At 37.4% G+C, this 24,215-nt stretch overlaps 1 protein-coding gene across 4 annotated transcripts in view; it reads left to right on the forward strand.

The window, feature by feature from the left end:
* The window catches only part of fars2 (phenylalanyl-tRNA synthetase 2, mitochondrial), a 181,481-nt gene that overhangs the window by 46,224 nt on the left and 111,042 nt on the right, over positions 1–24,215 (forward strand). For 2 of the 4 annotated variants that reach the window (XM_067378406.1, XM_067378409.1), the window contains exons 1-4: positions 4,842–4,993; positions 12,633–13,277; positions 15,436–15,598; positions 15,683–15,814. In XM_067378406.1, the coding sequence (XP_067234507.1) occupies positions 4,988–4,993; positions 12,633–13,277; positions 15,436–15,598; positions 15,683–15,814 (946 nt within the window). In that variant the 5' untranslated portion in view covers positions 4,842–4,987. Of the gene's footprint in view, positions 1–4,841; positions 4,994–12,632; positions 13,278–15,435; positions 15,599–15,682; positions 15,815–24,215 lie in introns of those variants that run through there. The other 2 variants (XM_067378407.1, XM_067378408.1) reach the window with 1 other exon arrangement.

A 24,215-nucleotide genomic window follows, 5' to 3' on the forward strand; every position in this document is an offset into this window, starting at 1 on the left:
AGCACAATACTAACATATAGAAGGTGCACACAGTGCCATTCACACACACACTAAACACCATCATGGTAACATGCATGAAATTGCAATAAACATTAATTTAACAACATTAGATGTAACATAAAACACTAATGTACATAACTGATTAGAAAAAAATGAGAAAAACTAAGAAGAAACAGAGTTATTTCAACGAAAATATATCAAATGTGAAGTATCACGCAGGGAATTGTGGGAATGTCAATATACGGTTTTTCACTGTAAATTTTACAATGAATTGTTATTTTTCACTTCCAAAAACTGTGAATTTAACGGTATTTTACCGTAATGTACCATTAGATCTATTACAGTTATTCACCGTATATAGTACGGAAACTTTCTGTAAACCAATCAACAGTTTTTCACCGCAGCATTTTTACAGTCTTTTACTGTTAAAATCACGGTCATTTTTTACAGTGTGTGCAGTGCTGCCGACGACTTCCGTATAGCCGGTGTGCTCTTGCTCTCTCTCTGGTCGATGTGTGCACATGCGCGCCCTTCCGGGAGAAGTGCCCGTACAAGGAATTCCTCCCCCATTTACGTCATTCAGGCCCATACTCCGAAAAAAAATGAATTTGTGAGGATTTGGAAGAGTAGTTTTGGCACAGAAATACTCCGTCATACATCCAACTCGTGTTTTGAAACTTTATTCATGTTTAGCATGATAATCCAACTCCCCTTAAAGCTTTTTAACAGTTATCAAGGTTGAGCCAAAAACCTAGATCTAGTTCGCCAAAGTGGGTATTTGAAATGATCTCCAATATTTAATGAACGATTTCGTTAAAAACCATATGGTACAAATGTCGTGGCTGTGTGCAAAAAATCGTGTGATACACAATCCTTTAAAGGGGTACTTCACCCCTGGAAAGATTTAATGTGTATTTAAAATTGGTCATTTATGTAGTAGAAATGTGAAATTATTTTTGAATTTGGAGCTTTCTAGACTGAGAAAAGGCAGAAAATTTATTTTTGACTAATGTGGATGAAAGACAACAACTCCCATAATGCACTTGTTTTGCTGCCCTTGCGAGGCCACGCCCAAACCACGCCTAGCGGTTACAGGTGGCATTCAGGAAAATTCAAACAAATAAATCGTGAGTTAGTTCATACATTTACAGCGAAATGGTGCTAAATTGCTTTTTACCTGGATGTACCCCCAAAACCAGGAAAGGACAAGTAAGTTTCCTACATTTTCCGATTAAGTTAAAGATTTGGAGCGATGTAAACCGTGGCTGCGGGCCATCAAACACCCGAAGTTTGGAGACGACACCGTTATAGAAAACCTAAAAAAACGCAGAATATGTAGTCTTCATTTCAAGCACGAGGACTACGAAACCAAATATCTTTGCAATGAAGAGAACCATTCTGAAGGACACCGCGATACCATCGATATTCACTTTCCCAGAGGACGAACAGCCTGGCCTGATCTATGTCCGTGAGTCACCACAAATACGCATATGTATGGGCGTGGTGAAAAAATGCGGAACTACTTGATATTACTGGCTGTAGTTTTAACCCTCTGGCCAAAAAAGCCTCAGATGACGCAAAATGACGATTTTTGCGTCATCGGAGGCTTTTTTACAGAATAAAAATGCATAAATCTCTCATCTCGGGCTGATATGAAGGGGGAAAGCACGCTAATTCGAAAATACTAGTGGTATTCTACTAATACAAAGCTTAATGCTAAATCCTGAAGTAACCCTTTAAGCACGTGAAAAACGTGAAGGCCGATTCCTTTTGAATTTCTCACAGGCATCTAGGGCCATGAGTCAAAAAGGCCCAGCAAGTTTTGTTCCGCACAACCTTGTCTGACAGCTGCTCAAACTTAATAGGCTGATGGCAGACATGTTTTTTTAGGTGCGTCAATGTCCTCATAGACATTCATGGCACCTTGGACAATGAAACTGCATGCCAATTTTCAAGTAGATCGGACTAACTGTGAAGTAGTTATAGCCATTTCCAAGTTTTTTTCATGTTATAGAGCCACCAAGTGGCCAGTCGCCGCGTCCTTTTTCACGTGACCACAGAATGAGCTCTTGCATTGGTTCCATTACATGGAAAAGAGAAAAGGTCAGTTTTTAAAAAATTCAGCTTCCTTCCTTGGAACCAAGTCATACGGGTTTTTGAAGGACATGCAGGTGAATAAATGACAGAATTTTCTTTTTGGGGTGAACTTTTCCTTTAAACATATTTGCAAACTGTGAGTCACTATGTTATGTTTCTTCCGGGGAATTTTAACTAAGTTTGCCTGCATGAAATCACATAAAACTGCATCTGGCTTCACACTGTCTGCTTATGCATCTTGTTGAAGCTAATGACTTGTTGATGTATGGTGAGGCGAACACAAACACAACTCTAGAGACAATTCCACCTCTCTAAATATACAGGCTGCTTCACACAGAAGTTACAGAACTGTGCATCTTCAGCTATGACTTTAGTTTATCTCCAATATATCCCTGTCATGTTCCTGAAACCGTAAAGCTCTCAGTGGCATTTGGATTTTTGATGTTTAAAAAGAAGTTGAGCAATGAGACAAACAGGGTCAGCTATGGTATTTTACCAAGTGCATTGTGTTTGATTTTAGATTTCTTCAGAGGTCGTTAAAAAAGGAAGTTAAATTAAGTTGTTTAGATCCTTAAATTGAGTTCTATTCTGTCCCACAATTTCACAATGCAGTTTCATGTTGATCCAGATCCAGATTAACATCGCGATACACATATTTAAAGACACCCAATCCAAGTCTATTGAGTGGCAATGGAGTCGTTCACGACAGTCTTGCAAATAATGACACATTTTTAAAATGGACCGGTGAAGGTGCAGGACATGTACTTAAAAGAATTCCATAAGTGTCATTATGTTAGTCGCTAATTTATTTATTGACCCGTGTCATTAAGTTTACATGGATAATTTAACACATGGGATGCATTCTTGAACTCTGTCTGTTTTTTTTGTTTTTTTTTTTGGATATAAAAGAGTTATAATGGTGGATGAGTGTTAGTTTTGTTTGGTAGAGTTTTGTTTCCCTTTTTAGTTTTTAGTATAACATATTTATAATGGTGGATGAGAGTTTAGTTTTGTTTTGTTTGATATAAAAGTTGGTGGAGGACAGTTTTGTTTAGTTTAGTTTAGCTTTGTTTTGTTTAGTATAAAATAGTTATAATGGTGCAGGTGAGATTTTGTTTGGTTTGGTTTGGTATAAAATAGTTATAATGGCGGAGAAGATATTTGTTTGTTTTTTTGTTTGTTTGTTTGTTTGGTTCTGGTATAAAAGAGTTTTAATGGTGCATGAGTGTTTTGTTTAGTATAAAAGTTATAATGGTGGAGGAGAGTTTTTTGTTTTAGTTTTGTTTGGTATAAAAATTTTTGTAATTATAAAAATGAGTAATGTTTTGCTTTGTTTTGTTATAACAAGTTTATAATGGTGGATGAGTGTTTTGTTTGGTATAAAAGTTATAATGGTGGAGTTTTTTTTTTTTTTTGGTTTGGTATAAAATAGTTATAATGGTGAATGAGTGTTTAGTTGTGTTTAAAATTTTCCTTTTTAGTTTTTGGTATAAAAGAGTTATAATGGTGGAGAAGATATTTGTTTGTTTGTTTTTGGTTTGTTTGGTTTTGGTATAAAAGACTTTTAATGGTGGATAAGAGTTTTGTTTTTGTTTTGTTTTGTTTTGTTTGGTATAAAGGAGTTATAATGGTAGAGGACAGTTTTGTTTAGTTTAGCTTTGTTTTGTTTAGTATAAAAGAGTTATAATGGTGGATGTGTGCTTTGTTGTGTTTTGTTTGGTATAAAAGAGTTTTTGTTTTCTTTTTTTGTTTCTGGTATAAAAAGTTATGGTTTTGTATAAAAGTTATAGCCTAATGGTGGAGAATAGTTTTTTGTTTGGTTTGGTATAAAACAGTTTTAATGGTAGAGGAGAGTTTTTGTTTTGTTTTGTATAGAATAGCTTAGAAAAAAAAAAAAAAAAAGTCTCTGTGACCAGGAATCTCTGGTGAATCTAGGTGCTAAAAACACATCTTGAGGAGCAATCTGCGTCTAGTAGTTCTGTTCTGTTCAGCTCTGTCTAACTGTTTTTGTGTCTATGCCACTTTACACTGGCTTGTTTGGCAGCATAACAGTGACATCATCTGAGCATTGCAGCTAAGCAGTGCTAACGTTGTATTTCATTTAGTCTACAAAATATCAGCAAAACATCCAGAAATACATAAGGGATGCATTAACATTTCAGCCACCAAAAAAATCTAAAATAAAATGCCATTTTCATTTTTGAACATTCGTTATTGCAAAAGCAGTTTTCAATTATTTTTGCAATTCACATTGTGTAGCATAGTTCACATATATAATTTTGAATTTTAGATTTCTGTCCCTCCATTGACAGTCTACGCAACTACCACTTTGATGCTTAAAAAATTCCATAGAGATATCATAAAACTAAATCCATATGAATTGAGTGGTTTAGTCCAAATTTTCTGAAGAGACTTGAGCACTTTATATAATGAACAGATTGAATTTGGGTTTTTATTCACGTATAAACATTCATCAACACACACATAAGTTATGTTAAACAGAAGCTCAAGCACAATTGCTTGACATGCAAGAACCAATGAGGTTCATTCTCGTGTTACACAGCACATTTGAGCTTCCGCAAGAACCAGTGAGATTTGTTCTCGCGCATCAAGCAAGCACGGGCATGAGCTTCTGTTTATGTTCACTGATCAATGTTTATATGTGAATAAAGCCTAAATTCAATCTGATAATGACATTTTTCCTTTTAATTTTCATCCCAGTATGTCCAAAATTTTTGGTTTTAATCAGTATTTTTCATTTCAGTGCATTCTGTATGCCCATACTTCAAGTTCACCAGAGGAACCATAAACTCCTCAGACTGAAGTATGCCAAGGTTCTCCAGTTCTCGACTTTGCAGCGAAGTTAAAACTTTTGAGAAAAGTCTTTCAGATGAGGGTAAATATTGTATATCTTGCTGCATGCATGCTGAGTTGTCGCAGGTGGATGAATAACCTTTGACTCTTTAGCACACACTGAGCAGCAGATGTGACCAGATAGAAGAATATGATACTGACTTCATTAACCTCTGTGCCCACATTCCACGTCTAATTAATACAGACATTTGTCTTCTGTGGTAAAAAAAAAAACTCTTCCATCTTCTCACACACCCCTTGGACTGTAGCTGTAAGAGTTAGGGCTTGATGTTGTCCAGATCTACATCCATGTTTCCCTGTCTCACCTCAAACTAAAATAACCAGCAACTGAAAAGACAAATGTATCCACTACCACCATTTATGGCCTTACTTTTGAAGTTAAAGTAAGGGTACTGTGTGAAAACCTAACTTTTTTAGTTGTTTTGCAATGCCGCATGATTCCAATTAGCCACCACACTAAGATCTGTAATCACTGTGAATACAAACAAATGCTTGATGGTGGCACTTTTGCCTTCTTCATCTTGGCAAAGAGTGGTGTGTGGGCTGACTCAGACAGGTTATTAGCGATTTGGGCTTCTTTAGATATCCAACATTATCAGTGGATCAGGACAAACTCAGGATTTCGTATGAATTATGAAAATTCTCAGACCCCAGTCATCATTATCGTCTCTGCTCTAATAAAACATGATTGCCCCGCAGCTGTTGTTGGTACATTTGCATTTCACTAAGGCATTGCACAAACCCTGAAGTCACAAATGGATGAATTTAGCTTTTAAAGCAAAACTGCAGTTAGAAATAAAAGGCCAAAAACATGACCATCAGTTATATAATGGGACCCAGTCAGCAGCGCTGTGCTTACTGGCTTTTATTAAGTCAATAATTGTCAAATAGTACTGTTTTTGTGGAGAATTGTGTATTTAACCAGTAGGGACTCATTTGCTGATTATTTTTTTACGCTACATTTCTCAGGCTTTATGAGAGTCACTGCTCTACATGGTATACACAGCGGCATTGCATTTAATGACAAACAATAGTGTCCATCAGAAATAAACTGGATAGTCAAAAGCAGCTGTTTAGTAACAGAATGGAGTCAGGTGTTTTGAGGAGAACTGTTAAAAGTTATTACAACTGGAATAAGGACAAACTTTTTTGTTTGTTTTTATGGAATAACAGGAACTGATGACTCGCTGATGAATCACTTTTCAAATGTGTAGCCTATGTGAGATTGACCAAAATAGTGAGAATATCATGATATAAATCTTGCCCATCCTTAAAAGGGACCAATTAGGCAAAATTCAATTTTATAAGGTGTTTGAACACAGATGTGTGTCCACAGTGTGTGAGAACAATCAGCATATAATGGTAAAAATCCGCTCACTCCTTTTTTTTTTTTTTTAAATAATTCTCCATAAATCAAAAGCAGTCTCTTCAAATGAGCTGATTCAGATTCTATGATAACATTATTGTAGGGAGAAGCCCTGCCCTCAGTCTACCATTTCTATATCCTCACTGTAGCAGCTGAGTTGTACAATATCTGTGCCAAAGAGTCGTTACAAGTGTTGTGTTTTGGAATGTACCAATGCACATAAAAGTCTCCATAAACTCCAGCCATCTGAGTCACTGAGGAAATTGTGGTTAAATTTCATTTTCGAAGGAAATGTACTGAAGAAAATCGATAAAGCCTTATATGTTTGCGCCAATCATTTTGCACCAAACTGCTTCACAAACAAGGGTCTTTTCAACCACTCCAGTTCGAACATATAAGGCTGAACACCGCTACTGACAGTTCCTTACAATTTCAGTGTGTAAGATTGTCCTGTTTTGTTGTTGCCAGTATGCCAGAGAATGAGATCTTGAAGCTCTGCCCTCTTTTTGAAAGGGGGCCTGAAGCACCAGTTAATTTGCATTTAAAGGGACACACAAAAACTGTAAAAAAAAATTATCTGTGGGGTATTTTGAGCTGAAACTTCACATACATGCTCTGGGGACACCAGAGACATCTTGTAAAAAGGAGCATAATAGGTGCCCTTTAAGTGTGGGGCGTTTTATGTAATACATATTTATTTTTCTTGAGGAATGTTCACTTATGTTAATTGGATAATTTTATGAAGCATCTTCCATAGTAGACGAGAGCATATATTTTGGGATATTAAACCCGTAGAGTAGCACAGAGATTTATTTGTTAGAAACAAAGTGGGCGGCACTCCTGTAGATTTGTGGTCTAGTCTAGCAGCCTTGGCTGGGTGAGTGTGGTAGGAAGAGATTTGATATAAGAGCATGGATGAGCCATCTTATTTTCTCCATTTAATATTGAAAAGGTATTTAAAAACAAATTTATTCATTTAAAGAGGCCTTATTATGCCCTTTTACAAAGTCTTGATTTTGTTTTCATATCATGCTTGAATGTTCAAAAAACACACATTGTTTTAGCACTTCTCTTCCCAGCCTGTGAGTAATGCTCTGTTTAGTTCCCGTCTCTATGAAGCCCCTCCTTCTGCAAAGCACAGTGTGCTCTGATTGGTTGGCTAGACCAATGTTTTGTGATTGGTCAAGCACTTCAAGCGTGTTTGGGAAATGTCCCAATCCTTACCATAACCATGAGTTTCAACACACTACTAAGTCAGCCAGGCCCCGCCTTTTTATTTTGCATATGCCTTGGGCGGGAATTATTTAAATGAGGAATATTGTGACGTGTTAATTCCCGGAAGAAAACTCAAGACTACAATGGAGGCGTTTCAGAGAGTTCAGAAAGAGTGCGCACTCGTATAGAGAATAATTCCCTACCCTACCTGCTTTGTAACCTGCATTTGCAGACCTGGTATTTTCATCTGATACTCTCACTGAATCATGATGAAAAAAACGAGGTCTTAGCTGGAGCAGCATCTTGAACGCTGCTGTACTGCAATGACACCGCACTGCAACAACACACTCTCTTTGTACTTGTGACTTCTCATAACACTCTTAGTCCTGACAGTATGCATGTGTTTCTGAGAGTGCATAAGTCTCACAGAGTGACAATGCCTCTATTTTGTGCCGTTCTCCAGATCGAGAGAGAAAGAGTGATGAGATGAGAGGGGAAAAAATGAGTCCTTTCTTTCACCCTCATAAAATATTGCTTGGTCAAAACAAATATGAAGAACTGTTAGTGTGGGATAAATACAGCCCTGTGTCCTCAGAACATCCAGCACCTGAGCCAAACCTGAATGCTCTCTGAGAGAGACAGAGAGAGGGATGGGGAGAATAAATGAGAGGGGGTGGAAGAGGATGAACGTATATGAATTGATAGAGAGGTCGAACAAGGAAAGGGCAAGAAAAAGGAAAGAAAGATGGCAGATGACATTACAAAAACTCACAAATATGGCAATTAGAATGGACAGTGGCAAAAACTCCAAAAATAATTTTGGTACTACCATGATTTTTTTTTTAGACAATGTTCCATGTCTGTGCCTTTTTTTTTTTTTTTTTGGATATGTTCCATGTGAATAGCACAGTTCATTGAACGTACCATTACCTTAGAATACAATGGTAATGCAGTGTTTTTTAGACGTGAAATAAGCAAATTGCATGGTTCTTTCAATATGCGGCATAGTTGTATCATGCTTTTCTGTGAACTACCATGTTCTGCCATGGTAATACCATGTTGCTGGCTTTTATGTGTATGTACTTCAGTGTACTTCCAAGAACAACATTGTACTAGATGTCCAAAAATCATGATAATACTGTTTTGTAAGTGAATAGGCTATATCCCTTACATGAAAGTCCTGTGGTTGTACAGTCTACTTTTGAAACCATAGTATACCATAGTAGTACCACTTTTTATATGTCCAAAATACCATAGTAATACCATGATATGTACAATAAACAACATGGTAGTACCATGGTACATTTCTGTAAGTAATGTATTCTTTGAAATTTCTTGGGGAATCATGGCAATACCATGTATTTGGAAATGTACCGTAGGAATAGCAGGATTCTTTCAACATATATCTTAGTTGAACCATGATAAAGCCATGTTTTAGGATGGTTTTCTTTGAATTACTTTTAAAGTACTGCGATATTACCATGTTTAATTTTGAATATGTATCACAGGAATAGCATGTACCATAGTTATGCCGTGGTTTTCTTAGAATTACTTAAAACATGGTAATATCATGATACTTTATTTTTTGAATATGTACAATGGAAATAGCATGTGTCATTAGTTTAGTATGTTTTTATTTGAATTACTTTAAATTACCATGTTTTATTTTGGACATATATCATGGGAATAGCATGTGCCATAGTTGTACTGTGGTATTCTTTAAAGTGCCTTGGAGTACATTTTGTAGATGTATTTTACCATGTAAGTACTATGCTACATGAATACGGTAAACAAGCAGTGCGATATTGTAAGGGTACAAACTATAAAAAGGGGACAGAGATTGTCAGGGACAGAGAAAACTAAACAAAATGATAAAATCAAAGGGGGGGCAATGAGGACAGGACCACCCTTAATTCAGTTTACTACACTCCCCATAAATCACGTCCACAGTGTATTATGACACCCCGGATTTAGCACGCTGTGTGATGGATATCAGAGCATGCTTAAATGCGTGGTGTGCTGGCAGCAAAGACAATGAGATGAGCATCTGTTTCTCTGTCTCTCTGTTTGTGAGGGCTTGAGCTCTCACGTGCTATTTCCATCAGCTCTCTCACAGGGCCTCGCTTCCTATGTCGCAAGTTAGAACAGGCACCGTGCATCTCACAAGGGGTTTCTGAGGTTAAGTCCCTTGTGCACAAACTCATCTGACATCCCAGTAATGTAATCTAACTCTCACACTGCTCGACAGAAGCCCAGTGTGCCTGAGAATCTCCACTGCACGTACAACAATGTTTATTACCAGAGCGATACAAACTACAGCAGCAGACACCAGATGACTTCAGAGTTCGTACAGTCACTCTTAAAGGATTAGTTCATTTCAGAAATAAAATTTCCCGATAATTTACTCACCCCCATGTCATCCAAGATGTTTGTCTTTCTTTCTTCATTTGAAAAGAAATGAATGTTTTTGAGGAAAACATTCCAGGATTGGGTTGAAGGTCCAAATTGCAGTTTCAGTGCAGCTTCAAAGGACTCTACATGATCAGGAACAAGGGTCTTATCTAGCAGAACAATAGGTCATTTTCTACTTAAAAGTTTGACATTAGTTGAAGCTAGTGAATGTGTTACAGAACCAGTGTTTTGTTGGCGATAGAAACTCTTAAGGCCTTTGCACACTGAGTCCGAAATTTTCACATGCGTTTTTTCGTATTCGCAATCCTAAAAATTCGTCACGCACCGAGACCTTGCACACTGAGTCCGATGCGTATTAATGAATGCGTTGCGAAAAAATCGCAAAACAAATCGCAAAACAATACAAAATGAAGTCTTCAAGCAGTGAGCACGATTAGTTGTCTCCTAGAGAAAAAGAAAGAGGAAATATTGGGTCTATTCAATCCCGAGATTGCATAGAGAGAAAGGAGAATTCACCTCATCAAGGAGCTGCGGGATTATCCGAGCGTTTCAAAGTTTACTTCAGAATGTCAGTGGCTCTGTTTGATGCTTTACTACTGGCACAATCTGTCTTTATATTCGGTCTCATTGTATTCCTCACGTTGTTAGTCATTCAGTGCTGCTGTTTTGTGGTGTAGAAGACGTGGATCAACTTGTCAGATGGCATTCTGGATTTTTGCATTCGCGTACGGTGGCTCTGAATTGTCAAAACGTCTCTCAAAATGCGTGCCACGGATGCGAAAAACGCAGAAAATCGAACCTGATCCGAATATTTTTTTGACGGACGAAAGTTTCGGAGGCAGTGTGCAAATGCGATTGACATAACGTGAGGTCGAATTTATTTTTTAACGTGCGAAAGTTTCGCATGCGAATTTCGGACTCAGTGTGCAATGACCTTTAAACATGATGATTTAACTCCCTCGGGTCGGCGGTCACGGCGCCGTGATCACCGCATTTTTTTTTTCTAACCAGTGTGAAAGAGACAAAAAATACTCTGTCAATGTTGCACATACAATTAAGAGTTATACACCATTTTAATCTGTGGAATATCTTCTTTTATTTGTGTACACTCAGAGTAACAACAAAATGTTGTGCTTTTTGTAAAATAAAGAAAACTAACATGATGCGTGATCTCTCGTCTCCCTCTGAACGAACTCCAATCTGATAGTTCTCAGAAAATGAACTGTAACTTACTAATCACGAAAAAATTAGACTTATGTCTAAAAAAACGTTGCAATGTCAGGTTTTAAATCGTGTAAGTCAAATCAAAATCAAATATTCTGTGTTTATGTAATCTGTATGAAAAGAGAGCCATGTCAGAAGTCTGTGATTCAGCTCATTATCCGCTAATGCGGCCACGCCCACGGAGCCAGCGCTATTCAGACGCAAATTCTGAGTCAATACATGCATTCATGGTCTCAATCATATATTTATTGTCTTGAAAAGTGGTTTGAATAGCCATAGTTACTGATCTCTGTCCTTAGTTTGGTTAGTTCCTGGATTGCCTATTCTTCTTAAGCATTGGCATTTGTGGACTAAAGTGCACAGAGCGCCCTCCGCCTGCAAGTATGAATTGTAAACACAGTATCCAGCGCTCATAGTGATGACAATAAATCCTGAATAAATATTAGTCTTCTGTATAGAAAATTGACAAACATACGAGAATCCATCAATATTTCTCCAAATGTGCATGCTTTTAAGCTAAAAGCCTATATGAAATGCCATAGAGGTAACATAATTGTTCAGACACTTTGCATCACAGAAATACATTATATTTTAAAGAATATAATAGAATACCATTATTTTAAATTGTAATAATATTTCACAGTATTGCTGTTTTTTCTGTATGTTTGATTTACACCATGATGAGATTTGATTCATGATCACAGAGGGTTTTTTCACAGCCTACCTGACTGAAAGGCCTCATTAATATGCAAGTCATTTCAGGTCATTATTATGTGATTCTTTTGTCATCTCAAGTGAGAATCACCCATTATTCATGATTATTCACGCCTCCATGCATACTGTGTTTCTTGACCAAAGATGTTTTTGAAAATTTAAATCTCTCTATTGTTTTATATGAACAAGCATGCAGCATAATTTTTACCTCATTTTGAAGCAAAAACTCTAGTCTACAACCTCAAATACCCAGAAATCTTATTTTTTGGTTTTATTTCAGTGACTAAAGTTTTTTGTTTTTTCAATAACCACGCATAAACGTTATTCCTTCAATAACACAAACATGTACATACATGTTCCTCACATATTATTGTAGCCTAGTTTGTGCTGAATACAGTGTAATGACACTTTTTATATTAATATGTTTATGAACAACTGAAAAAAGCACAAATGTCAGGGCATGTCAAAACTTCTCCAGGGCCCCAAAAATCCTCAGACCCCTGAGGGTTAAAGACAGCATCTCTGGAATCCGGCGAATGTTGCATTGTACAAAGTATTTTATTACTTTGCTGTAATTCATCTATTAGAGAGGGTTTTAGCATGCTAGACAGTACAGTAAGTCAGTGTTTAGTCCTTTCCCAACACTTTTAGTATTGCTGATCATTCAGTTTGAATCAGGAAGTGAAATAAATTCTTCACAGAACTAAAGTATTTCTCTATTTTCTTACAGACTCATGGAACAGCTACTATGAGGTTATTCAGTAGTTCCCGGACTCTCCTCAAACACATTGTCCATCACTGTTCTGCTGACTGCCAATGGACCAGTGCCCTCACCCTGTCCTACAAATTCCACCCCTGCAGGGGGCTGTCGACGGATGGCTCCACTCCTCAGCCACAGATTAGTGAAAACTCAGTAGAAGTTTTCAGCCATGTCTACCCACGAGATGACATGACCAATGTGACAGCTAAAATCTTGTCCAAAGTTGGCTGCCAGCTTCACAACCGACGGCACCATCCCTTGTGGCTTATTAAAGAACGCATCAAAGACCATTTTTACCGCTCCTACATCGGCCGCACAGGAAACCCACTCTTTTCTGTACATGACAACCTTAGCCCAGTAGTGACAGTGGAGCAGAACTTCGATAGCTTGCTCATTCCTCCAGACCATCCCAGTCGGAAAAAAGGGGACAATTACTACCTGAACTGCACACACATGCTGCGGGCCCACACCTCTGCCCACCAGAAGGAGCTGGTGCGCGCGGGGCTGGATCGCTTCCTGCTGGCTGGAGACGTTTATAGACGAGATGAGATAGACTCCAGCCACTATCCTGTCTTCCACCAGATGGAGGGAGTGCGGCTTTTTTCCAACCATGAGGTTAGAATGGTGAAATCCTCCTAATTGAATTCCTTTCCACAAACTGATCACAGTAATAAAAACAGTATAAATAAAAATTAATGACACAGTTTTCTCTTAGTCTTATTAAGTGCAAACAATAAGTGCAACCATAATCAAAGTCATCAAATAGAGACCAAATTATTCTTCAAGTATGATACAGAGCTGAGAGATGGTTACAGCTACACAGCCCAAGCCCAGCCTAAGATAGCTTTCATATTGGGAGATATGCATCAGGTAGCCGCTTTCAAAATACTGAGGGTGGGGTATTGAATTTGCGTTTCAATGCGTGCTTGCATTTTACTTCCACTTTCAAGTTCTCGATTGTGCGAACTCTGTGAATAGGGAGCGCTTAAACCAGACGCGACTTAACGCAACGCCGCGACAAGCGATAAAAGGTATCTTTTCTATGGCAAGCCAAAAGGTTCAGATTTACGCTATAGATCAATCGCGTTTACAGTCAAACGCCGTCAAATACGGCATTTTAAACAATATTTGCGCCGCAAAATATGCCGTTGTGATTACAAACGCCCTTAAAAAAACACTTGAAAATCCGTCAATGATGCCGTATTTAACAGCGTTTTAGTGTGCATCAAAAGTGCCGTTTTTACGCCGTCCATCTTGCCATATGACGCTGTAAAAAAAACGCTGTTTTGGTTGCACAGAGCGCGCGTATTTTACAGCATTTTGCTTATAGTATAATGAGTCACTCCCCTTGATTTCCACAGCCAGTAGGTTTGAATGGTTTTCACTCAGTCAGTGGTAAACTGAGTCAGACAAGACCAATTCAGCACGGATCATTTTAGCCAAAGGAGTGCCTATGTACAATAGATAACCTATAACTGTGTGGATATTTTCATCCAACAACATATTAATTAAAAATCGCACCTCTTTATCTTAATGTAATTGCTAAGATTTCATATTCACCAATACCTACCCCATTCTATGTGTTCAACTTATTACCCAGATACTTTTCACATTAGTAAATAAGTGAACACTAGCTTTAAGTAATATTTCCAAAACGAGAAATCATCCCTAGTATAACAGAAGCGAGAGTGTTTAAAAGTTGTGCAAATACGGCATCATTGACGGCGTTTGTAATCACAACGGCTTATTTTGCGGCACAAATATTGTTTACATCGCCGTATTTGGTGACGTTTGACTGTAAACGCGATTAATCTACAGCGTAATTCTGAACATTTTGGCTTGCCATACTTTTCCATATTAATCTGAATTTTTGTCCTAACCAGCCGCGACACGCGAATATTCTATTTTAGAAACGGTTTCTATTTCTCTGCGACGTTGCGGCTGGAACAACAACAACACAAAGTATGGCAATGATAATATCGGGTAGCTTCATTTAATGTTAAAAGCGTCTAATGTGAGTTTGAATATCATTGTGTGTTCCCAGCTTTTTAGCTGATATTACGCACCGCCTTTGACCTCCTGCTTGAACGGGGAGCGTGCCTTGCAACCATGGAGACATTTGTGAGAGACGCTGCGTAATATCATTGCGCCTGCTGCACCCATGGTACGGCAGTAAAGTTCCTTGAATATTACGCAGGAATGAGAGTATAGTTCCTAGCCATATCGGCCTAGAAAATCACAACTTTTCATTTTCCGCCGGTCTTAGTACACGATGTGACTACAGAAGAGTCAAGTTTTGAATAGGAATAATATCAAAACTCTTTGGTCATTTTTGAGCGAGATGCTAACTGTCTAATCAGATTCAATGAACTATGCTAAGCTATGCTAAAAGTGGTACCGCCAGACCCTGAGATGGGCTGAATGGATTCGAAAACGGTAAAACTCAACTGTTTAACTCTAGGGGAGTTGGAAAATGATTTTCAAAAAAAAGTGGAGTGTTCTTACGATAAGGTTACGGTTCTTACTGTTAAATTACGATAGAAGAAAATATTTAAACATTATAAAATTACAAACTATAGGTCCTCTATAGACCTTGCCTTCCAGAACCCCCTGCCTATCTGTGTAGAAAAAGCTGTTTATTTAAAGCATCCAGACTGTAATGAATAGGTTGCTTGAAGACAGGTGTCAGAGAAGTCATGATGAAATCTTAACGTAATCTTTCTGAATGCAGTTGAATATGCACACTTGTTTTCAACCCTTCTCATTCTATTAGCTGTTTGCTAGGGTGGAGAATGGTGAAGACCTGTCATTGTTTGAGAGTGGTGGCCGTCGCACGCCTCAGAAACAGGAAGCGCACACTCTGGAGGCCGTCAAACTGGTGGAGTTCGATCTGAAACAGTCACTCACGCGCCTCATGCGACACCTTTTTGGGGAAGGTAGAAATCCTGTGATGTTCACACCTTTTTCCTCCTCACTTCCTCAGTCCAGCTCTCCTCCATCTGTCTGTTTCTGTCTTGCAGATTTGGAGATCCGCTGGGTGGACTGCTACTTCCCTTTCACACATCCCTCCTTCGAGATGGAGGTGCGCTTCCAGGGCGAATGGTTGGAGGTGCTGGGCTGTGGGGTGATGGAGCAGGAACTGGTCCGCTCAGGTTCTGGAACATTCCAACACAAACTCACACTTTAAGCTGTCTGCTGTCTACATAAGCAATAACCATTTTCAATAAGATCTGCTGATCTGAGGTTACTGACATCAAACAGAAAGTTTGACTTTATGCAAATTAGCAGTGAGACGATACAGCAACCACCAATGAGAGTACAGATGGGGAGCTGACATGATTCACCTTGTGATAAACTTTAATACAGCAATTGTGTAAAAATGAATGATCGCAAACAACAGTACAGCGAGTGTCGACCTTCAGAGATTTAATTGCTGTCGGTGTAACTGTGCCGTTAGGCAGCATGCTAATTGAAATGGAAAGTCTCAAATTACCGATCTAAAACATGAGCACTAGGGCTGGCGTTGTGATAGTATATACTGCAGAACTGTAGACATTTTGCCTTAATGATATATATATTGTCTGTAAGCAAAACTTTAAGTTATTTAAACATGAGATTGATTTGGAAGCCCATTTCCTCAACATAAGAAAAAAATCATGCTTTGGTAATTTGGAAAAATTCTGTCATTAATTACTCATATTCAATAATATCTAGTGATGACGATTTCAAAACACTGCTTCATGAAGCTTTGAATGTTTACGAATCTTTTGTTTAAAAATCAGTGGTTCGGAGCGTGTATCAAACTGCCAAAGTCACGTGATTTCAGTAAACGAGGCTTCGTTACGTCGTAAGTGTTTCGAAATTTCAATGGTTCACCACTGGGGGGCGTGACTTTGGCAGTTTGATACACGCTCTGAACCACTGATTCGAAGCTTCGAAGCTTCATGAAGCAGTGTTTTGAAATCGCCCATCACTAGAAATCGCCCATCTATTTTTGAATAAAGTCGTTATTTTGGTTTTTTTAACTGTTTTGAATATGTCTTTAGTAGCTTTCTGGGCATCTGAAAGTGTTAATTATTTTGCTGTCAATGGAGGCCTCACTGAGCCATCGGATTTTATCAAAAATATCTTAATTTGTGTTCTGACATCTTACGGGTATGGAACGACTTGAGGGTGAGTAATTAATGACAGAATTTTCATTTTTGGGTGAATAACCCTTTAACTATGACAAAAAAGTCAAAATTATTACAAAATCATAATTATGACATAAATTCGAGATATTAAAGGGGACCTATTATGCAAAATTCACTTTTACCTGGTGTTTGAACATAAATGTGTGTCGGCAGTGTGTATACACAACCACCCAACCACCTACTCCTTTTTATTAATCCCCATAAATCATATGTTGCAGATTGTAACTTTTGTGACATCACAAATGCTTAGGCCCCGCCCATGACTGCTGACGTACTTTGTCCTATTCGCATAGACCCCGCCCTCAGTGAGCTGTTCACAATCTGCCATGTTTATCTCCTCACCAGAGCATTTAACAGCAGCATTCAAGTAAATGTATCCTTATTAAAGCTACAAAAGTAATTCAGTCAAGAGCAGTGAGTGATTTTCTGCTTTTATTTTATTTTTTGATTCACATTAACAGCATATAGAAGTAGATACTGTATATTACGCTGCTTTCATTTTAATATACAAATCTAATATACACGTGCTTTATTTCACTGCTGTTTACATTCACAGACATAACTGACTGTGTTTATGTGAACTTTGTGTGTTTTTGAAATAATCTTGTGTGTTTTAAGTGCAATAAGACATGAAAGAGAACTTAGTTTAATACTCACAGGACGTGCTGTCTGACAATCATCTTTCTGTACGTGTGCTTTGGGTGTGTGTGCTCAGAAAACCATATATCAGAAGTTAACACTGTTCTGGCTTTAAAACGCAGGCACATAATAAACTTTCATGATGATGAAGAACTACAATGTCAAGTGAGCGTGACCACGATAGAGATAATCAAAACCAAATAGATGTTTTGCTAGTACTCGAGGCACGAGCTGTAAAGGCTCCGCCCTCTTCTGGAAAGCGGGGCGTGGAGCAGCAGCTCATTTGCATTTAAAGATACATGCACGAAAACAGCATGTTTTTGTTTCCACTCAAAAATGGGCATTTACAACATGGTATAATAAATAATCTGTGGGGTATTTGAGCTGAACCTTCACAGACACTTTCTGTGGACACCTGAGACTTACAGTCAAACCAAAATGTTTTTATATTTTTGATATGTCTTCACTAGAGGGTGAAGGACATTGTAGTTCATTTATGTAAGTGAGGATAGCAAAATAAAGTAAACTGTGACATATTATACACAAAAATATACAGTGGACTACCAATAAAATTGATCAAAATTTGGATCCAAAAATTATTCAGACCTTTTGACCTGACCATGTTTTGCTTAAGTGTTGTCTGACATAATTAAGATTATTTTTTCTGACACAGTTTAACTCTGAGATCTTGTCATATTTTATAACCAATTTTTGTAAACTATAGCGAATAAACTATATTAATGAATGAAATGTTCAAGGTGTCTGAATAATGTTGGTTTGTAAAAAAAAAAAAAAAAAAAAAGGGCATGATACAGTGGGTACGGAAAGTATTCAGACCCCCTTAAATGTTTCACTCTTTGTTATATTGCAGCCATTTGCTAAAATCATTTAAGTTCTTTTTTTTTTCCTCATTAATGTACACACAGCACCCTATATTGACAGAAAAACACAGAATTGTTGACATTTTTGCAGATTTATTAAAAAAAGAAAAACTGAAATATCACATGATCCTAAGTATTCAGACCCTTTGCTGTGACACTCATATATTTAACTCAGGTGCTGTCCATTTCTTCTGATCATCCTTGAGATGGTTCTACACCTTCATTTGAGTCCAGCTGTGTTTGATTATACTGATTGGACTTGATTGGACTGCATGCTGTTAGTAACAGCCTTCTTTTTAATTAATATGCTTAAAAATGTTGCTTAGATGAAGGTTTTCCAGCATCTCTATGCATAAAGAACAGTGGCCACACCTTTGAGCCAGAGAGAAAGGCATTCTGCCTCTGCCAGTAGATGGCGGTGTTGTGCAGTTCTGTGTGAGGCAACCAACCCTGATGAAGTGGATGGGATAGTCCCACATAAGGGAGATCCAAGCATCCCAGTAAAGGGGGAGGGGAAGGACACACATGACTGCAGAGACATGGTTTTCCTCCCTGGGGATGGACCCAGTATGACCGCTCCTCCCTCTCCACTGGCCCAGTCATCTCACTCCTCACTGCCACTTAATTCTTCAATCTCATCTGCTCTCTTCATCGATCCTGTCTGTGTTAAACAGCACAGCATCCCCCGCCGTCTGCATGGCGACATGTGGAACATGTAACGGCCAATTAACAACAGTGCCACTCAACAGCGAGCGATCGCTTTTTCCTCACTGCTCTGTTAACTTTATGATTTTACACTTTGACTTTCCCTGATTCCCTGATAAAGAAATTAAGATAATCCATCCTTTTCTAAAATAAGATTTACACATTCATTTTCTGGCTTTTACCTTTTGCCATTTTAATAATATATTTTTAGTTATTTAGCATGGTAATTCACTAATAATTATTGTAAATTGATCAAAAGTGACAACAATTTCTAATTTTACAAAAGAAGATTTTATATTTCAAATAAATGCTGTTCTTTTGAACTTTCTACGTATCTAATAATCCGGATTTTTTTTTTTTTTTTTTTTATCGCGGTTTCCCCAAAAATTGTTTTCAACATAATGAAAAATTTGTCTTGAGCAGAAATATTAGTGATTTCTGAAGGATTATGTGACACTGAAGACTGGAGGAATGATGCTGAAAATTCAGTTTTGATCATAGAAGTAATATACATTTTAAAATATATTAAAATAGAAGTTATGTTAAATTATAATAAAATGTCACAGTATTATTGTTTTTACTGTACGTAAACTTGATAAGCATAAGATATCTTGACTTTCCCATATTTCATAGCATCCACCATTACTTTTGGTTGGTCACACACAGATATAAATGAATATTCCACAAAATTCTGATTAATACAGGCATACGTTGGACGTTTTATTCAGATTTTTTTGCAATCGGAATGTTTTCCTAATGGGATTATTGCTGAGCAAAATGTATTTAGAATATGACCAAACTCCTATTAACATTGGAATATTCTTATTTGCGGAAACTCAGTCAGTGAATTCAGTTGGTGGCCACTTCCACTGCATTTTATCTTTAGGTCCTCTTGTGTGTTCTGACATTTTGAATCCATCAATAATTGAAAGCTTTTCTATCTGAAGGCAAGTCCTTAAGAGCTCTAGTCTCTCTCTCTTGCTTTATTTTTTATTCACCATTCCACCTTCCCCATCATCTCTCTCTTTGAAAACACTCATGGTCAAGCGTGTCTCTTCTGTTGTGCTGGAAGGCTACTGGGCTCCTGCATTGTTTTGGCAGCATGGAAAAATAGTGCTTGTAAAGAGCTTTCTATTTATGGAGTTTTTCTCTTTCGTATAGATGAAAAGAGGTCAGTTATTGTGGCTGAATGACCAAATGTAGTGGTTTACAGTGAGTTGTACTTTTTTTTCAATAAACATTTTAGGCTAGTATTAGTATTAGCCTCTTGTACGTATCTTCACAGCAAGGATACCTGTAATCCTGATTTGATTGGACTTTTGTAGAAGTTTCACAGTGCTGTGCCTGACAGGAGTACAGATTACCGAGTGTGCGTCTCTCTTCCTGTTCTGTCTGGTTGTACTCAATCACTGCTTTATCCTTGTGTACACCCACTCGAGTGGCAATGCATATTCACAACTGGGTAAACAAAGCCCTCGTGTCTCCAGACAGCTGTCACCAGGCCTTGCTCCCCTCCTCAAGGCTTTCTGCTCAGAAGAATCCGCTCGCGGGTGTCATTCTGGCAGCGTGCAAGCAAACGGTGCCTTCCTGTCTAGGTTATGGGGTTTGTTTAATCAAAGTTTTCATTGTACTGTGGAAGCGATTATAATGAATTTTGACATACCCTCACAATTTGTGTCAAATGAAATGGCTTATTAACTAAATATCTGTCAGAAGCTTCTATGGTGCAGCCTCACAACCATTGAAGGCTTTGATTATTTATTTATTTTTTAAATATGTCAACAAAATTAGCATTTGAAGGCATCTGAAAGAGTGTTTTCACACTAGTGAAGAGTCAGGGGTCTACAGAAACTTTTCTATGTCTATTCAATGCATTGTGTATCTGGCTGAAAAATAACCTTACAAACAAGTACTGTAGCCATAAATTAAATTCTAATGGTGTCAGATAGCAATACCAGGGTAGTGCAATTTATTCAGTGGTTCAGTGTACATGGATTCTCCAAATTATGTCCAGAGTAAATGTCAAAAAAAAAACATGGCACCATGTGTTATAACTAGGGATGTACCAATACCAGTATCGGTATCAGGCCCAATACTGCACTTGTGTACTCATACTCATTAAATGCATGAGCTTGTCAAGCGCACATCCCTTTTTCACAGCCATCGCTGGAAAGTATGTAGTTCGGTCGGATATGTCAATAGCAAGTAATGTAAAACAAAACACATATTACTAATGTTAACTGACGGTAAAAAGAGAGAGCGCACACTTCTGCTGCATGCTCTTGATTGGTGATCGTTCACTCAGCACACGTGTAATTTGTTTTAAAACTAAATCCTATTGTAAGTAAAAACTTGAACTGTTGCGTGATTTATGTATAACGATGTATATTCCCTACATTATTACAGGACGTTTACAGGACAAGAAGTTTACTGTGTGCAAAATCCGAAGCATGCTCCTAGAAAGCTGCGTTTAGACAGCGTTTGAATACTGCATTGAATTCTCTTTCATGTCTTCTTACGCTTGAACTGACAAATTCACACAAAATTATGTAAAAACTACACTGTAAACCTAAATAAGTTAGGCTAACTCAAAAAATTTGTGGTAATTACATAATTTTTTTGAGTTATGATGTTCCCAATTTTAAGTAAGCAGAACTATCAATGTTTTGAGTTTGTAGTACTCATGTATGTTAATTGCATGCAATTGAATTAACTTTTTTATTTTAATTTCTTGCTAATCAAATGAGTTAAACATAGTTAGTTAAGTGAACAAAAACAAAAATAAAACACATTTTTAACAGTATGGATTCATGCATTTGGTCTTAAAGGATTAGTTCACTTTCAAATGAAAATTAGCCCAAGCTTTACTCACCCTCAAGCCATCCTAGGTCTATATGACTTCCTTCTTTCTGATGAACATAATGAGCGAAATATTAATAAAAAGTCCTGATGCATTCAAGCTTTATAATGGCAGTGAACAGGGTTCATGAGTATGAGCTGAAGAAAGTGCTTCCATCTACATCCATCCATCATAAATGTACTCCACACGGCTCCGGGGGGTTAATAAAGGCCTTCTGAAGTGCAGCGATGCGTTTGTGTAAAAAACATATCCATATTTAACAAGTTATGAAGTAAAATATATAGCTTCCACTAGACCGCCTTTAATAATAATGTTACGAAGAAACTGGCATCGTGTCAGTTACACTTTTTCTGTAAGTTGAATAGGGAAGGCGTAGGATGTAGCGTAAGCTTTTTGAACTGCGAGAGTTTTACACTTTCTTCGTAAGTTGAATATTGAAAGTGGTCTGGTGGATGCTAGATATTTTAATTCATAACTTGTTAAATATAGATGTTTTTTACACAAACACATCGCTTCGCTTCAGAAGGCCTTTATTGACCCTCCTGGAGCCGTGTGGAGTACGTTTATGATGGATGGATGTGGATGGAGGCACTTTCTTCAGCTCATACTCGTGACACGTGTTCACTGCCATTATAAAGCTTGGATGCGTCAGGATATTCATTAATATTTCTCCAATTTTGTTCATCAGAAAGAAGAAAGGGTTTGAGGGTGAGTAAAGCTTGGGGTAATTTTCATTTGAAAGTGAACTAATCCTTTAAAGGGACAGCAGCTTAATAAACCTGCCGCTGTGTTTTTAATGTTAAAGAAATCACTCACTAAATATGCGCTGTGCTTTTAAATGAAAGATAAAATATGATAGAGCAATGAAATGAACAGTGAAAGTGACAGAAGCTTGTACAATGTTTTAACAGGCATAATTAAGCATGAAAATAACTGAAGGAAATATATATTGGTTAATTCGTATTCTTTTGGTTCATCTACCTAATATATTTAAACATTACAAATGCAGTGACAATACAGGGATCGATATCGCCGAGTACCAAACATAAAAAAGTATCGGTATCGGCCTCGTTCTGGAAATTGTGATATTGGTGCATCCCTACTAAAAACCATGGTGGTATCAGGTACTTTAGTTCAAAATGAGGCCTTAGACATTGTCAATATAATAAAGAAAATAAAACATGGTTAGAGGGGAGGGGTTGAAAAGTAAGATGGCTTGAAGGCTGGAGGAACGAGTTACTACATTATAATAAAAGAGAACAAATGCAAACATTTTTCTTTGGAATACGATTGTTGTCTGATTGTGAATGCACATTCCATTTACATTTGGGCATGTAAATATTTCTCCCAAAACAAATCCATTCCACTATTCCCACTATATATGGAAGTATAATGTCCGTGATTATTAGGGCTGGGTATTGACACAATTTTCACGATTCGATTTGATTACTATTCACTTGCTTTCGATTCAATTCGATTATGATTTCGATTCGATATCGATTATTTTGGATGTAGTATTTCAGTTACAGTACATGGCAAATTTTCTAGAGGAAAAAAAATCCCTCAACTAATGCTGTAAACTACACATGCAAGTCAGCTGGTAGTACTATAATAATATTGAAGGTTGAAATTAACTTATTTACACAAACACTTAAATTACACTCAATGATGTTTTTATTATAAATAAAGTTTAGAATTACATAATCATATTTCGACTCCAATTCATTTTTTTTTATATAGACATTTAAATCATAACTGATTTATTCAAACATGCATTAAATATTGAAGAACATTAAAAATGATAATGAATATGTAACGGTGCATAGCTATATTTATCAGAATGCTGCTTTCTAGAGTCACTTTTCTAGCTGACTAATGAGTTTATGGTCACTGAATATGTTTTTCTGAAGTAAATGTGACGTTACTTGACATTGTTTACAAGCTGTTTTATTGGCGTCTTTCCGAGGTTGAAAAACTGACGATTACACGAGACATGGTACGGATTTCGGTAAGTTATACTGTATATTGTAACATACCTTCAGATGTTCATTCATGTTTATTTCACGCTGTAAACGGTATTAAAGCGGAGGAGAGGATGTTCACATGCGCTGCCTCTTCTCTTTAACTGAGGCGCTAAAGCGATCTGTCTCGCCACATGAAACGGCGCCAAAACGGTATTTATTTTTTGAATCTCATAATAAGATGGACGTCATTTGAAATCGGAGACTTTGCTTCATATCAAAAGTAACAAAGCACAAAGATTATTGTGATTTAT

This window comes from Chanodichthys erythropterus, chromosome 23 (genome assembly GCF_024489055.1).
Source record: "Chanodichthys erythropterus isolate Z2021 chromosome 23, ASM2448905v1, whole genome shotgun sequence".
Taxonomy (NCBI): domain Eukaryota; kingdom Metazoa; phylum Chordata; class Actinopteri; order Cypriniformes; family Xenocyprididae; genus Chanodichthys; species Chanodichthys erythropterus.